At 43.2% G+C, this 16,188-nt stretch overlaps 5 protein-coding genes across 5 annotated transcripts; 1 reads left to right on the forward strand and 4 right to left on the reverse strand.

Moving 5' to 3' along the window:
- Window positions 1–90: 90 nt before the first annotated feature.
- O0I10_003243 (uncharacterized protein) lies at window positions 91–1,563 on the reverse strand (the record flags this gene model as incomplete). Its single annotated transcript, XM_058483315.1, has 3 exons — window positions 91–893; window positions 1,052–1,400; window positions 1,483–1,563. The coding sequence occupies 3 exons, from the start codon at window positions 1,561–1,563 to the stop codon at window positions 91–93; spliced, it is 1,233 nt and encodes a 410-aa protein (XP_058345934.1).
- A 1,478-nt stretch (window positions 1,564–3,041) lies between these two features.
- Window positions 3,042–4,345, reverse strand: O0I10_003244 (uncharacterized protein; the record flags this gene model as incomplete). Its single annotated transcript, XM_058483316.1, has 3 exons — window positions 3,042–3,754; window positions 3,812–4,219; window positions 4,315–4,345. 3 exons carry the CDS (start codon window positions 4,343–4,345, stop codon window positions 3,042–3,044), a joined length of 1,152 nt encoding a protein of 383 aa, XP_058345935.1.
- Window positions 4,346–9,896: 5,551 nt separating this feature from the next.
- Window positions 9,897–11,847, forward strand: O0I10_003245 (uncharacterized protein; the record flags this gene model as incomplete). Its single annotated transcript, XM_058483317.1, has 7 exons — window positions 9,897–10,437; window positions 10,497–10,677; window positions 10,755–10,921; window positions 10,985–11,082; window positions 11,152–11,281; window positions 11,343–11,505; window positions 11,571–11,847. The coding sequence occupies 7 exons, from the start codon at window positions 9,897–9,899 to the stop codon at window positions 11,845–11,847; spliced, it is 1,557 nt and encodes a 518-aa protein (XP_058345936.1).
- Window positions 11,848–12,112: 265 nt separating this feature from the next.
- Window positions 12,113–12,526, reverse strand: O0I10_003246 (uncharacterized protein; the record flags this gene model as incomplete). The annotated part of the gene is made up of 3 exons (XM_058483318.1): window positions 12,113–12,200; window positions 12,256–12,367; window positions 12,445–12,526. The coding sequence occupies 3 exons, from the start codon at window positions 12,524–12,526 to the stop codon at window positions 12,113–12,115; spliced, it is 282 nt and encodes a 93-aa protein (XP_058345937.1).
- Window positions 12,527–12,706: 180 nt separating this feature from the next.
- On the reverse strand, window positions 12,707–15,186 carry O0I10_003247 (uncharacterized protein; the record flags this gene model as incomplete). Its single annotated transcript, XM_058483319.1, has 8 exons — window positions 12,707–12,777; window positions 12,844–13,308; window positions 13,362–13,557; window positions 13,635–13,824; window positions 13,903–13,946; window positions 14,007–14,587; window positions 14,655–14,973; window positions 15,058–15,186. The coding sequence occupies 8 exons, from the start codon at window positions 15,184–15,186 to the stop codon at window positions 12,707–12,709; spliced, it is 1,995 nt and encodes a 664-aa protein (XP_058345938.1).
- Between the last annotated feature and the right edge of the window lie 1,002 nt (window positions 15,187–16,188).

The following is a 16,188-nucleotide window of genomic DNA, read 5'->3' on the forward strand; positions in this document are numbered from 1 at the left end:
TAATGTAAAAACAAAGAGATGTGGTGGTATGGGTATGGGGGTGAAATGAAGAATGAAAACAAGAAACAAAGAAACATGAAAGTGAGAGTATTAAGCATGAGCAACTGCAGATGCAACAGCTGCTGAAAGAGAAATGGAATGATCTTTGGCAGGACGTTGGTATTGATGGGTTGTGCTTTGTTGTTGTGAAATGGCATCAAGGAAAGCTTCAAGCTGTGTCTCAGGATTGTATCGCCTACGTGATGGATTGTAAACAGGATAACGCTCGCTGATGTTCAAGTCGCGGTCAAGAGCAAGATACATTGTTGTACCAAGTCCATCAACAGACATGGCATCAAGGTTACCACCCCAGTGGCTAGCCATTGTTTTAGCTGCACGCCACCCACTCCATACATGCCATTCAGCATTGGGTAATTGTTCATCTCCATGTTTGCTAAGGGTGTCGGCTTCTGTTGAGCTCAACACTTGATGAGCAATGGGAATACCAATAGGGTCACGTGGTATGTCATGTAAAGTATCCCTTGTCAATAAAGGTGCTGGACTATCCAAGCGAAATCCGACACTTGTTGGACCACCAAAAATATCAAGTTGAATAGGTCGCTGCTTGTTTTTACGCATAAAGGATAAAGATGGCCACCTTGAAGTGGATGTAGTAGTGGCAGTTGTGGTCATGTGAGCTCGTACAGCTAATAGCATGGATTCGAATAATACACGATGCAATGCACTAGGAGCATAATGCATTTCTTGAGAGGATCCCTTGTCAATGATAGAGATTGGAGGTGGTTGTTTGCCAAGACAGGAGGCACAGACTTGTCGTACATCGTCTGCAGCCTGCATGGCAATTTCCACTGGCCTCACTTCTTGAACACGATCGGGCCATGAAAGATGTTGCTCTAAGTGTGTTATGATACAGGAGTGAGTGACATACAAGAATCCATGCATCATGTAAGAAGGGGGAGAATGCCAAGAAAAACGTAAAATGGGGGGAGGTAGGAAACGATAGGGGTAGCGCAATAGCCAAAGAGGAAAAAGATATGCGTGGAATAATTACCAGTGAGAAACTGAATCCCGAGTCCAATCGTATTGATATTATCCATCAACATGGTAGACCCTGCCAATGCATATCGCAATCGGATTAAGCTAGTCGCTTGTCGTTGTCGTAGCCGCCGCATCACATCGCTGAATGCACGACTTGATGTATTCTGCATGGATGGATGTAACAATGTACACAAATCGTGGAGATATCGATGCGACACGTGTTTAATCATAGGCGATTGTAATGCATCTAGCGGAAGCGACGACAATAATCTCAACATGTGCATGTAGCGAACAGGTAACTCAGCACAAAGAAACGATGGCGAGGTAGCATTGCTGTGGTTGTTGGCGGTGAAATGCGATAGCTGTATGAAAAAGTCAGCATGGGACGATCCTTTGTGCAACGACATCATCATCATCATCATCCCCATTGTCAACCACATTTACCGTAAGACGTGTTTCTGCTGATGCCCATAAGCTGGCAAGCATTCGACGTGGTAGAACACTAAGGATTTGCGATTGAAGCATATGTATGTATTATGGTAGCAAATGCGTAGTATGTATGTGTATGTGTTAAATAGCGAAATGGGTTGGATTTAGATGGGGTCCCTTTTATATTGACGTGTTGTTCTATGGAGAAAAAAAATAAAACTGCCTTCATTCCATCATACTTCCCGCCCCTTATCATCACCCCTCTCTTACATCCACAATTTGTCTTGCCTGTTTAAACTCAACGGCCATGCTTGGGGGAGGGAGGCACACACACACGCCTTATGCAAGTGAGATCTAGAAAATCTATTTAGTTCGCCTCCTCTCCACTTACAAACATTCAATATTACCATGCAGCGCCAGTTGAGGACACCACACATACACACACACCTTCATTGTTCATCCATTCGTTGGATCGGCGTAATAATTCTCCCCCAACGCAACGCAGGTCTTTGGCCCATCACCCCTATCATCGACAACATTTTGCCTTACTACTATACTATCACCACCCTTTCTACCATTGATTGTGGTGATGATGGTGGCGTTCTTTTACAACAACAATGCCTCCCTCCTCGCTTATTTTGTTTTAAAGGCAAGCGGTATTAGGTTATTTCTCCTTGAGCGTCTGCACTAACTCATGTGCCACAGCATAGCGTAAAGCAACACGACATTTACCAGTGGATCTTTTTTTGGGCTGTAGACGATGCATTGGTTGATGTTGTATGCAATCTCAGAAGCGGAATGTTCTCCGAGCGCGCGACAACTGGGGTGAATGCACCTTGCTGCAGCCCATTCTCTTGTCTTGGCGTGCTTTGACCCGTTACTTTCTTGACAAATTGTGCGTATTTGGTATATTCAATCTTACAGCAGAATTTATCACTTTGGATGCTTATCCATCTTGTCCCACCATGCATGATGAGATTGGTGACACCAACGCACATTTGGATTCATTCAACATTATGCTTTCATTAGACACAACAGTACTTTATTGTTGTTGTTGTTGTTGTTGTCGATCATCATTGATGCCGTGTGGTCATCGTACAAAGGAGTCCACAGGTTGTTTCAGTACAACAAGTGGACCAAATCCTAATCGTACATTTTGTGTGTACCACACGCAGGTACATACGGCTGCATGAAAAAGTTTGGGTTGCACACAACCACGATGGGCCATCATCACACAACGCAAGTTACAATTCCCTGATAGACAAACATACATGCAACTCCTCTTGTTGCTATACACACAAGGGTCTGTGCACAAATTAGGAATGAATCATTTTGTTATTCTTTTTTTTACACTCCATAGGATACTCTTATGCAACATGTGGTGGGAAGGAAGAAAGGGAAAGAAATGAGAGAGAGGTGCAAAGCCGCAAGAATGAAAACGAGGGGGGGATATTAGCAACTGCTTATGCAACAAGGAAAGAAAGGATACAGGCAAGAAACTGGTATGGATGATGAGAGGTGGAAGAAGAAAAAGAAAAAAGAAGGATAATGGCATATGTTGAAGTGTGCTGCGTCTATAATCGTATGACGCCTGTGGATGGACCTGAAGCACCAGCCATCATACCTTGTTGCTGTACAGGGTGACTCTGTGGGGGCTGCATAGGCATGCCAACCATAGCTGGTGGTGGTGGTGGTGGCTGTTGCTGAAAGTGATGTGGTTGTTGTGGAGGTGCATTCATAGGAGCACTTGTGGTCTGTGATCGATCAGCAGCTGAGAATGGTTGTGAATAAACGGCATTTGGAGGTGGTGGTGGTGGTCCGCCATTGGATGGTGTAGGTCCTCGGATACCTTGTTGATGCATTACTGCTGGCATTCCTTTGGGTATCGAACCATTGAAGCCATTGTTTTGTGCAGCAGGACAATCCTTGTGTGCAAATAGCAATGTCTTGAGATTCGTGATTTCTTCTCGCATGGTCTCCACCTGCATTTGCAATTGCTCATTCTCGTTGGTCAACACTTCCACCTTGTTTTGTAAGTTGTTAAGCCATTGTTTCTTGCGTTGTCGACATTTCAATGCAGCTATTCGATTCCTCTCCAAAAAGTTGCGTCGCTTCTCTTCATCCTCAGCTGTTTTTGGGCGAGCTTTCTTTCTGCTTTGTTGCTTTGGTTTGGAATCAGGTTCAGGTGATGGACTTTGTTGTTGTAAATGATCTGCAGATGTCGTCCTTTGCACAGGTGATTGGCTGCTTGAAGAGTTGTCATCAGCTTTGCGTTTGGCATTGTACGCTACACAAATGATGGATATGAGCATATTGTAAACAAGGCATTAATCTTGTTTGTTACCTGATCGATCCCCGTAATTGTTGCTAGATTGGGTCATGTGACTTGCTGCATTGTTGTTATTGTAGTCGTACTGCTGCTGTTGCTGCTGCTGTTGCTGTTCTTGTCGTCTTGCTGGACCAGTGAGCATGGATGGTGACAAAGGACCTGCACGTAGTGAATCCCATTGAAATTGGCTTGCGACATCCTTGGGCAATGCATTCATGACACCAGCAGGACTATCAAGGGCTGCTACTGGTGGTAACTTTGGTAGGCTTTCTTTCTGATGTTGAGAATTGTTGCTACTGTTACTGCTGCTGGGGCTTGAGCCGGTTACATTCGTTGCGAAACTTTGCTCAAAAGGATTGGGTTCTTGATCCAACTTTGAACTTGAGTTGAGAGGATACACTGCCATGGGTGGGCTATTGACAGCTGTATATGACAACGAGCTCCTTTAGTATCATCTCCTTTTCGCTATAAACCCCCGCCCGCATATACACAAAAAGCTGACTAAACCAAACACATACCTGCTGTAGTTCCTGATTGCACTGAAGTCATACTGCGATTGACACACTGGATACTCGTGTTGCTTCTGATAAGACTTGCACCGATTAGAATAAAGGTAATAACAAATAAACGTGCTCGATGTACCTTTGTTGCTTCGAAAACTGACAATCGTTAAGAGTTTTTCGATACGTTCAAGTCAAAGCGCCTCGACTGATTTTCACCTGGTACCGTAACCAAGGTTAGCCCATTGTAACACACCAACATAGAGTCTCAATCATAGCATGAGCCACACCACGTACCGGATTGAATGAAATGGCACAAACGAGAACAAAGAGAGAGAGGTCTGCTCCAAAATCATTACGTCAAATGTTACACATTACATCATAGGCCGCAAACTTTCAACGAATAGCATTTCTTATCCCGGTATTAGGTAGTGTCCAATCTTCCCCCCTCCTTGCTCGATCCATCCCATGTCAATGCACAGCTCCTTGTTAATGAATACATGCTTAATTTAATACCTGTGCTCTTACTATCACTTGTCATTATGTATAAATGATCATAACATCGTCTCATTAAATGTTCCATACTGTTCCAGAAAACTGAGTTCTAGAAAACGATTAGCCGAATCACCGCATTGTATCATGGGCAACATCTATTACCATGAAACTCCATCAAACAATACGTTCATTGGTCCCACAGATTGATCATGAATCCTTCTTTATGCTTCGATTTCCACAATGGTAGAGCCCAATAGTGATAACCTATAGACAAAGCAACAGCACCACCTGCTGATGCCATCATCATGGTTACCCCGTTCTCTAAAAGGCAGTACTGATGATATCATATTTACCGCATGCGAGTAGCACAATGAGTTTTTAGTTGCTCTCCTGCCTGGTAGAGCACCGATCAGCACTTCACATCAGCATGCAAAGCTAGGTCTGCCTTCGTCCTTTTAGCACAAACGCTCCTCTTGTTAATTACTACCACATCCAGGACATTACGATTTCCATGAGCACAATGAATACTACATTTTAGCAACGTATTGCGTTTATGTGGATGAGGGAATATGAACTGCATCACGTGTTTGAGTAAAGAAGTCCAACCAGCCATCACTCTTATGAGCTCTTGAATCTGAAATCCATCTTTATAATTGAGTGCATTCTGCTTGATGCTCTTTGCTTCCACCTATAATACAAATCCCATCAAATCGATCTATAACGTGGTGACCTTTTGGCTGGTGGCGGCATTGCGAAATCTTGGGTTGGTCATGATGAATGTGAAACTTTCACACAAGGTGCTGTTGGCCAAGCCGAGCACATTGCTCTATTCAAAACCCCACGTTTCATTGTAAAGTTTGGAGATACAGGCACCTCTATGTTTGTAAGCGTGATCCTATATGAAGAGTGGTCTTTGTTCATTGCCAAGAAGGTGGACCCTGACAGAGCAAAAGATGCAGAGGGTCGTGTTGTGTAACACAGCTACGTTTGCATGAATGAAAGGGTCAATGTATAATTACTTTATGGATCATCTAGGAACAGGCATGTATTGCTAGCTAACGGCCACTTTTATCCAATCACCATTGTTCCACTGCATGGGAACGATGCCCCTGCTCTAGACATTCATTTCCATGATTAAAATAGGTTGATCCGAGCTGATTTGACTGAGCTGCGGTCAAAGAGAGATTACATCACTCTGGACATGAAGCACGCTCGATGTAGCTCAACCGATGTAATCTTGTGTGAGCGTAACTCAACCAAATCAGCTCGGATCAACCTACTTTAATCATGGAAATGAATGTCTGGAGCAGGAGAATCGTTCATCTACAATAGAATGCACAAACGTTGGGAATGCACAAAAGTGGCTATTAGCTGCCAATGTATGACATAAAAGTGAGGGTTGCGTACCTCTCATGCATTGCCCCTGAAGTCCTGACTTTTTAGCTGAGTTACCCAAAGAGGTCCTTCTGCATCTTTTGCTCTATTATAGCAGTTGCATATTTATCTTGACATAAAGGTGCCTGCTCTGAATTTCACAATGAAACGGATGGGGTTTTTATTAGAGCAATGGGCTCGGCAGCGTAACCTTTTGTGTGAAAGTTCGCGTTCAATATATAAGCAGCCCAAAAAATATTTTGGTCATCGTCATCCGAAGAGAGGTCCGTCACAGATCCAGCGGCAGTTTTGGCTGGTAGCGACCTTCACGAAATCTGGGATTGGCAAGCTTGATCGTGAAAACTTTCACAAGATTGCAGTTGATAAATGAGCACATTTGCTCTAAATAAAAACCCACGTTTGATTACTAAAGTTTAGGAATACAGGAACCTTTATATGACTTTGTAAAGCGTGAATTCTATATGAGAAATGAGTCTTTGTTTAATGTAAAAATTAGTATGGCTATAATGAGGCAAAAGATGCAGAAGGACTCTTTGGGTAACTCAGTTACCTTGCATGACTGGAAGGATGGAAGGATGATACTTTATGCACGATTCAGTAGTAGCTCATCATTGGCAGCCAATAGCCCATACCACCCATTCACCATTGTTGTCAAAAACAATGCATGTGAACGATTCCCCTGCTCCAGCCCAGCATGCCCATCCTTCAACTTTCTTGATCCAAGGGGATTTGACTGAAAAACGCTTAAACACAGATGTATCATCCAAGCATCAAAAAATCATTTTGCAAAGTAATATGTAAACTGCCACTTGATAGCCCATTCCTCCCGTTCTCCATTGTTTCCCAATCCAATGCATGTGAACGAGTGCCCTGCTCCAGCCCATCATTCCCATCCTTCAACTTTCTTGATCCGAGAGGATTTGAATGAGCAACGCTCAAACAAAGAAATACCATTCAACATCAGATCAAGCTCTAAGATTTTTTCTTCTTCCACTCCTACTTTATCTTCTCTTCCTCCCATTCTCACCTGTTGCCCCATTCAAGCACAACTACCACCTGCAAACGATTGTCCTCCTTCAGCCCATCATGTCACTCCTACGAATGCCTTGATCCGAAAGCCTTTGACTGAATGGGAACTCCATGGCTTGTGCACCCCACTACAGCACCCGTGTTTCTTGACACTTCACCATCTCATTGTACAATCCTTTGCCACGACCAAACGTAACAGCATTCATTCCAGCAGTTCTATTAGCGAGGTCTTTACTCTAGTGTCAAACAACGTCCACAACCTTGTCACGCTACTACAACACATGTTCTTGCACACTCCTCTGCCACGTTCAAACGTACCAGCAGTTGCCATTAGCAAGGCTTTTACTTCATTGTCTCAAGTTACTTGCAGCAGCCTGCGTTACAGCCTTTTTTACGTGAACAGCAGATAGCCAATGTATAGAAGCAGCTTTATTTATGCCTAGAAGCTTGCTTTAATGCATACGGATCCCAATAAATGATTCCCAATCAGCTTTCGAGTACACCGCAATACAAGCAATCTTCCTCTGCTAGAGCTTCGATGGAAAATGGTTAAGAGGTGGATGGAAAAGGAAGCATATCAGCAGCAGTATTGTACTTGTAATGGTTATGGATGGTGTTGGAATCAAATGCAATGATGTTGCTTTGGTTACTTGTCGCGTTGTGAACAGGAAGGATGGACCATATCATGTGGATACGGATGAGGATGATGGTGATGGATTGGATGGATTTGAGCAAAGGGCTTCTATCTTTGATGAAACGTTTGGATGATATTGGGAATACTCAAGTGAATGCACGCCACAGCTATTTTCCAATCATGAGTGAAGGATGATTATGTCAGCAGCAACCAAGAATACAATGACACAATGATACCCGTTAGCTCTAATGTGATCCACCCGTAGCTTATTCAATTTACATTACTGTTCCTTTATCATACTTACTCGATAAACATCCACGCTACTATGTGCTATTCATCGACTCTCCATGGATCAGGAATAGCTCATGCGTTCTTCTTCGTAATCATCTTCGTAGTCCTTTAATACTTGTGCCCATTCCTGTCTTTGTGGTATGTAATTTTATGTCTTGATGATGGATACCTTTGCGGTATATGTATGAGCGCCATCTGGGCTTCAAGAAAGGATGTACATACATTTATGGTTAATATCTACAGCTCTTTTGAGTAGATGGATTCCCTTCACATCTCATTGTATGTAGATGATGACCTGGTAAAAATGAATGCAAAGTATAATTTCAGCTCTCATTAGTGAAGGGTACTCCCTCATTGCTCAGGGACAATTTGGCGGCCCTTGTAAAAGGTGCCGATCACTTTCTATAACAAGCGACTGCTATCACCCATGTGCGCTCATACCATCATGAGCAAACCATCCGCCTTATCCAAATCAAATAATCTTGATCGCTTCCTGGCCTTCTGTCATCCTGTTGGCAAAAGCATCAAAGGGATGACATGATGAATACCATTGTAGAAAAGAACTCAAACGAGCAATGTCCATGATAATGCACAAATCTATATCATCATGCATCATCAATTCAAGCTGTATTATCGGTGATCAATCGAACACCATCCGCCGATCCTCACCTAAATCATCAAAATCAAAGACCGACCGTGTTTTTGGATTTGGGCATGATGGGCTGAGCTACCGCTAATATGGTCCCCCATCCCTGTTGGATCATAAAAATGGTGAATACGCTGCTCTCCCAAAAGAGCAAGTTGTTCGATTGATCCATGTAGCAAGTAAGTAATCATGATGTTACATTTGCTATATCAAGTACATAATCTTGGTAAATGCTCTAACGAAAGGTGACCTACTATGCTATTGATGGTATTGCTACGTATCATTATCACGCATTGCCCTCACGGGAGGAAAGCGTTAGCCAATTACGTGATGCATGATCAAGGATTCATATTAATGAGATCCAAGATACTCTGTGGTAGCTGTGGGTTGTTCAATGTCCCACTTAATATAGTTGAGAATTATATGTTGTGGAAAGATTGATGTATGTTTGGGATGTGGATAGTGCTCAAAGAGCTAGCTTACTTGTTGTTTCCACCTTTTGTATCATGTCATGTTGTACTGACCACTACCAAGACGCACCATCTGCTCAAAATTGGATACAGGGGAGAAGGAGGCATTGTGCTACTTTTTTTATTTCGTTACTACCACTACCATTAGGCAGGTAGCAATGGGATACTAAAGCTACTCGAAAGGGGAGCGATTTGAGCGCTTATTAAGACGATCAATCATTTCGGTGGCTGTGAAAGAAAGGGGTGTTGGAGACGATAATAGTGTTTAAAGTAGTGCACAAGGGGAGGAAATGGCTTTTGATTATTATCTCTGCTGCTGGTTTATGTACAAAAAAGGGTTATGATAATATACTACTCATTGTGTCGTGCAATGATATGAGATATTACCCTAGTCCGTGGTAGTGGATGATGATAATAAACAACAGCGACATCAGAGTGCACGGGATGATTAACTTTGCTTTGTGGTTGAACACTCCTCTCTCTTTACTTTTTAGCCATCTTTTGACTCCCCTCTTTCTCCTCAAGTGAACACTGTATCACAAATCCCACCCCCCAACCAGCCCCAAAAGCAGCAGCAAGAACGCGCGCCCTTTACTCTTAATCCTTCTTCCCGCCTTCCTTTTCTTTCTTGAACGTCGTTATGGCTACCAGTGCTCTCTTGCCAACCAAAAGGAACCGAGAATCCAACTGGGAAGCCGAGTATTACAGGAATGGCTATCCACAAGAGATCATTGTCATTGAAGACTCACCTCCACCAACACCGCACGATCGTTCTCAAAGCCGTTCCAATTACACTGTCGTGCAGGCCCCTACACCACCTCCTTCCATGCCGTCATTCACCTCTTCATCACACACCCGGATCTCCAACTATCACCAGCAACAACTCCAATATCAAACAACCACCTATCCACATCCATCATTGTATCACACACACCACCAACAACGTCTACCTAAGCGCCAGCGTCATTATACCCCAGCAGCACACTCTATGCAGCAACAGCATCATCATCATAATCATCATCCTTTTGATACCAGCTACTATCACACAAACAGCAAACGACGACGAAGAGATCTTCATCCTCATCATCCACCACCACCTCCACCACCTCCTTTACCACAACCCATGAATGATGCTGATGGTCATTTTATTGTACGACGTGGTCATTTTCTTAAGAACCGATGTAAGTTCATCCTTATATACATATCAGGAATTGAGTTGACGATCCTCCAATATGAATAGATCAAATGGACCAGGTACTTGGGCAAGGCACCTATGGCAAAGTAGTAAGATGCTACGACCATGTAAGAAAATGCTACTGTGCCGTCAAGATCATCCGTGCTATCCCAAAATACCGTGAAGCAAGTCAAACAGAGATTCGTATCCTCAACACGTTGAAAAAACATGATCAGCTTAATTTCAAGTGAGTACAATTGGGGGAATGATGATAAAGGTCATTTGCATTGTTGCATTATACTCAACTAATTTGTGCAACCATAGCCAATGCATCCATCTCGTTGAATGGTTTGAACATTACAATCATGTGTGTATGGTGTTCGAGCTGCTGGATCAATCCATTTACGATTTCCTCAAGTCCAACGACTTCACCCCCTTTCCTCTCGTTCAAATCCAGCACTTTGCAAAACAGCTGCTGAATAGTGTCGCTTGTAAGTATCTTGGATCGGGCTAATCAAGAGAGCACACGTATTTAAACAACCCTCTTTTTCTAGTTATCCACGAACTCGAAATGATTCACACGGATCTGAAACCCGAGAACATCCTACTCAAGAACCATGACTATGATACCGTATTAGCATCCCATACAAAGGTATTTGAAAGAAAAGGATCAATGCACATCATCATGGCATGACCTCTCTAACCTTTTCTCTTGATACAGCGTGGCACGACACGGATATTACGCAAGACCGACATCGTCCTCATTGACTTTGGGTCAGCTACTTTCCAACATGGCTATCATTCTGCTGTGGTATCAACACGGCATTATCGAGCACCCGAGATCATTTTAGGTAAAAATTGCCTTGTATGCAAGCAAAATTAGAAACTAATTACATGGATGTGCATACACAGGACTTGGTTGGTCATATGCATGCGATATGTGGTCACTTGGGTGCATTTTGATTGAATTCTTTACAGGCGAAGCCGTTTTTCAAACACACGACAACTTGGAGCATTTGGCTATGATGGAAAGGGTACTAGGTAAATTACCTGGGCGAATGGCACGGAAAGCAAGGTAACTATTATAAGGTGTGGGGTATTTGGCAGGCACGAATAGCCATTGACATTAAACCTACATAGCCCTGATGCAGCAAAATACTTTGAAAACAATCGATTACGCTACTACAACCCTGGCTCATCTACCAGCACCACTCACCATGCATCACGACGAAACGTGGTCAATAATCTCAAGCCATTACGCAGTATCATCAATCCTAGAACAAGAGCCACCATGCAACTTTTGGACTTGTTGGAACAAATGCTCATGTATGATCCAAGCAAACGTATCACAGCTCGTCAAGCACTTCGCCATCCATTCTTTCAAATTGATTTTGACAAGTACGGTCGTGAAATTTAGGCGCATCTCATCCTCCATTCACTCGTTCATTACCATAACAACATCACCATCATCACCATCGCCATGGCAACCCCTTCTTGTGACAACCAGGAGCCAATACCAATGTTGTCTGTAATCCCATCTTTGTGTTTTCTATATCCATTCTCCCGGATCCAATTTTACGTAACTCTGGTCTTCCAAGCATATCCCATCGTTCGCATTTACATCATATTACCTTTCTCCCATTACAATACATTAAAAACAACGTTTTCTTTTAAGTTGCGTTTTATTTCTTATTCGGGTCATTGTTCTTGTCCTTGTCTTTGAGATCGGCAAATCCGAGATTGTCCATATTGTTCTTATCCATTAATCCCCTATCAACCATGTCATTAGTAACTCCTATAGAGAATGCACTTTTCCTTCACTTACTTGTCCATACGACATTGGAGATATGCACGCGACAGGTGTCGACATTTGCCATTATTGTTTTTGTTTTCTTTCAAGCACTTTACGTATTCCTTCATAAAGTCTTTACATTCGCCTATTGGAGACAACAATGATATGAATTGAATGGGTGTTGCTCGTTGTTGTTGTTGGTGTTGTTGCTGTGTCAAGTACCTTGGTGATCAAGAGGAAAGCTGCCAAAAAGGGGTGGACTACCCGAGAATGACTCGACATTAGGAGTACGACCAAAGCCCATTGTGTAATTGATAAAAGACTGGATATATTATACGCTTTTGAGATCGTTGGTAAAATGGGAGTTCAGAAAGAGAGACAAAGAGACAAGGGGGGTTGTGCGTAAAGGTGAAAGGGAAACAACAGTGAATTAGTATAACAGGGCTGGGATAATGGGTGCGTATGTGGTTCGATTGTTGCAGTTTTACTGCGCCGACCAATCCTGAATGGCATCCAGCATTTTGGTAATCTTGGATACGTCTCCAGCAAACACATCTATTGTCATCATCGAAATTAGTCGACACATACACATATACACATTAAGGATGCTTGATCATTTACCTTTGATGGTGAATTCACCATTTACTTGCACACCTTCCCTACCCATAAACTTGAACGCTGCTACAATGGTATTGAGCATATACATGTCGCTCTGACATCCATCCTCAGGTGGTGGTGGTCGGCGTACTTGCTTGCCACTAAGAGATTCGAGTAATTCAACCAAGCGTTCACCATCACGGAATGCAGAGGAAAGATCATTGATAGGTTGACTAAGGTGACCGTTTACCCACTCGACGTGTGGATCCATCATTGACGCTGGCTGCTGGGAATACTCTTCTTGTTCTTCTTGCAACATGGTCATCTTGGGATCATGCATCAACTCTGTATGGGGTCGAGCATTCTTGGTCTGCACGGTGGTTGTGCCATTCCCATTGTTGTACATGATCATGGAAGGGGGTCTTGGTCGCATACGTCGAGCAACGTCCAAAGACACGGTGGCCACAGGATTGGAAGATACAACAGGTGCTATACAAATCATATTAGTTAAGGAATAAAAATGATATGCGCCTATCACTTACAGCTGATATCTCGAGCAATGGTGGTCTTCATAAGTACATTCACCCATTTTCGCATCGATTCTTGGCTATCGGTATAAAAGTAAAATGTCCGTTCACGATCATGCTGGGCCTTGAAACAATATTTGCTGCTGTGGATGGATTCATCAACGACAATGCGATAGCCACGAAGATTGATAATTCCTTTCATGCGTACATCCTCCAAGGAGAAAGAGGGTCTGATCTTAGTAAAGGAGTATACAAGAGGGCGCGCTTCATATCGTGAGGATATTATACCTTTGGGCTCTTGAAATAAAACAGATTGATTCCCTTGAGAACAAACCAACGCTTATTCCAAGTCTTGTACTTGTCGCCTTGCTTGTGTAGCCATCCTTCATGTTCAGGTGCTTGGAAACCATCAGGCTGATTTACTGTGGGATCAGCTGAAGCTACAGACATTTTCCGAACGGCTGATCCACCAGGCTCCCTAGTCACAGAGTGAGTTCAAGGGGTTCTCTTGCTCTCTCTTTCTCTCTCCAATATAGAACGGGGAGTTAAAACTTACATAGAATGATCTTCAAACGACGACCCACTGCTCGAGATATTGGACTATACAATTTTTCTACCATCAACAACTTGAATACGTCGATACATAAGATGGATACATACCTCGGTCATCCAATCATTCTTGTAAATGCTTGATGTTGCACTCGAGTAAGTAGCTTCGCCATCCATGTCAGGTTGATGCTGATTTGGATAACCTCCCTTTTTAGAAAACAGGCTGGTAGTCTTGGTACGAGGCATCATCATTCCATTGTTTTGGTCATCGCTGCTGCTACGCATAGTGCCAGAGGATGAATTGGATTTCTTGGAGGAAACGGTATTAAACGTATTAGATCGGCTGACAATAGGCGAAGTGCCAAGACTTTGAGGTGAGATGGGACGTGTTGGTGAAGCGATATTCAAAGGTGAGAGGTGATCATCGGATGATGCTGGTGTAGTTGCTGTTGTAGTTCTACTACGATATCCATCGGATTCAACTGGGGATGGTGGGCCACCACCACTGCCACCTTTGGTAGACAATACCCGTGAAGGAGGTCGTTGTTGATTCTTTGGCGGAGGTGGTGCAATCGTATTCAAGCTAGTGATAGCGTGCATAATCTTGTACCGCTTGCCATACGCGGAAATGCCAAATTCCTTGAGTGCTTCCATGTTGAGATCCAACAAGATGTCACCCGAAATCTCTTGTTCTACATGAAAGCATCATGTTGTTAGTATTCATTCATCCATAGGCAAAGAGAAAAGGGAAACATTTACCAATGAATAAATGGGCTACTGAACCATGACCTATCGAATCAAGCCATGAAGCGACTTGGCTCACCGTCCATTCTTCAGGTCGAGTGTTCCCAAATTCAACACCACCGACAGTGGATGTGGCGTGCGTCACGTGGGTGATAGTGCTGTCAATCTTGTGCTCGAGATCACGATCGCTAAGGCTGCTGCTGGTAGTTGTACTAGTGGTGGAGAACGTATTATGCATAGACTGAGAGGAATAGTTGTTGTTGTTTTGACGAGGCTTCTCGGTCGATATGTAGTTCATTGGGAATAAACCAACATGACCTTGGACGTTGCGGCCCTGCAAATTGCACACACGATCAGGTCAATGGACATGGAAGAAGCTTTTTTGGGGGCGGGGTTATACAACAAGAAGTCTATGTACCTGCCACCAGCCGTCCATATATTTGTCGTCTCGTTCAAGGACTACAATGGGATCTCCAACTCGAAAGTTGATCTCATCATCGTTCTCAGCGTCGAAATTGTGAATGGCATATACCACTTGTTGGGTCATAGCGCGTGTGTGTGAGTGGGTATAAAATAACAGGTAGTATTAAGAAGGAAGGTCAAGGGCAAAAGAGTGAGAGGAAGTGGATAGGCACCGTCCAGGGCGACAACGAAATAGAATGAACGAAAGGAAAGGGATAAAAGAGAAAAGAAACAGCAAAATGAGAGTGAGAGTGAGCTGAGATGGGGCTGAAATATTGCAAAGAAGAAAAAAAAGGGGGTTGGGGGACATGATGTGTGTATGTGGATGTGATGAACTAGGATATTGCAAAAGGGAGTTGCCGAACAGTGGTCATTAAAAAAAGCAAATCACCTTGGCAACGCACTATCACCATACCCCACTACTACCATCACATGCCATGTAACTTTGTCCCTATTCCTTGTTACTTTTGCCAGGGTGGATCCAAACCATATTTAATTACATTTTCACTTTGGACAATAGAAACAGAATTGGCTACTGCATAGGAGAGACTAGCTATATCGGTTTCCAAGCCAAACTACGGGTACCCAGTTTTCTCACAATGACTTCCATCATGCGCATATACATGCAATTCTTTATCCACGTGGCACATTGTGTTTGACAATAGGCCACCACCACCACCACCATGGCATATTCTTGTTGCTGCCGATACCAACATCCACTCTTAATACGCTTCTTTACCTCGTGCACTATTGCCCGTGCGGAGAAGTATAGCTCAAAGGGGAAAGGGACAATGGTATGTATGCATAGCATATCACCACGCACATGAAACGAATGCGTTTTCGGATTTGCAAAGTGCACGTCGTCCCATCTTTTATACATGATACGTACTTGTTCTCATTCTGCATCCATAACATGAGATCACAATACAACGTATATGCCTTGTAATTGCAGTGTCCTTTTACCCGTGAATGTATAAAGTGAATATAAGCTCACATCCTGCTCCTCCCGATTTGCAACAGATTCATCATTTCTATTTGTAATACATACCCGACTTGTATAAGGTAAAACCCGTTGTTGGATCACTGC

Source organism: Lichtheimia ornata, assembly GCF_029851405.1.
Source record: "Lichtheimia ornata isolate CBS 291.66 chromosome Unknown scaffold00010, whole genome shotgun sequence".
Taxonomy (NCBI): Eukaryota; Fungi; Mucoromycota; class Mucoromycetes; order Mucorales; family Lichtheimiaceae; genus Lichtheimia; species Lichtheimia ornata.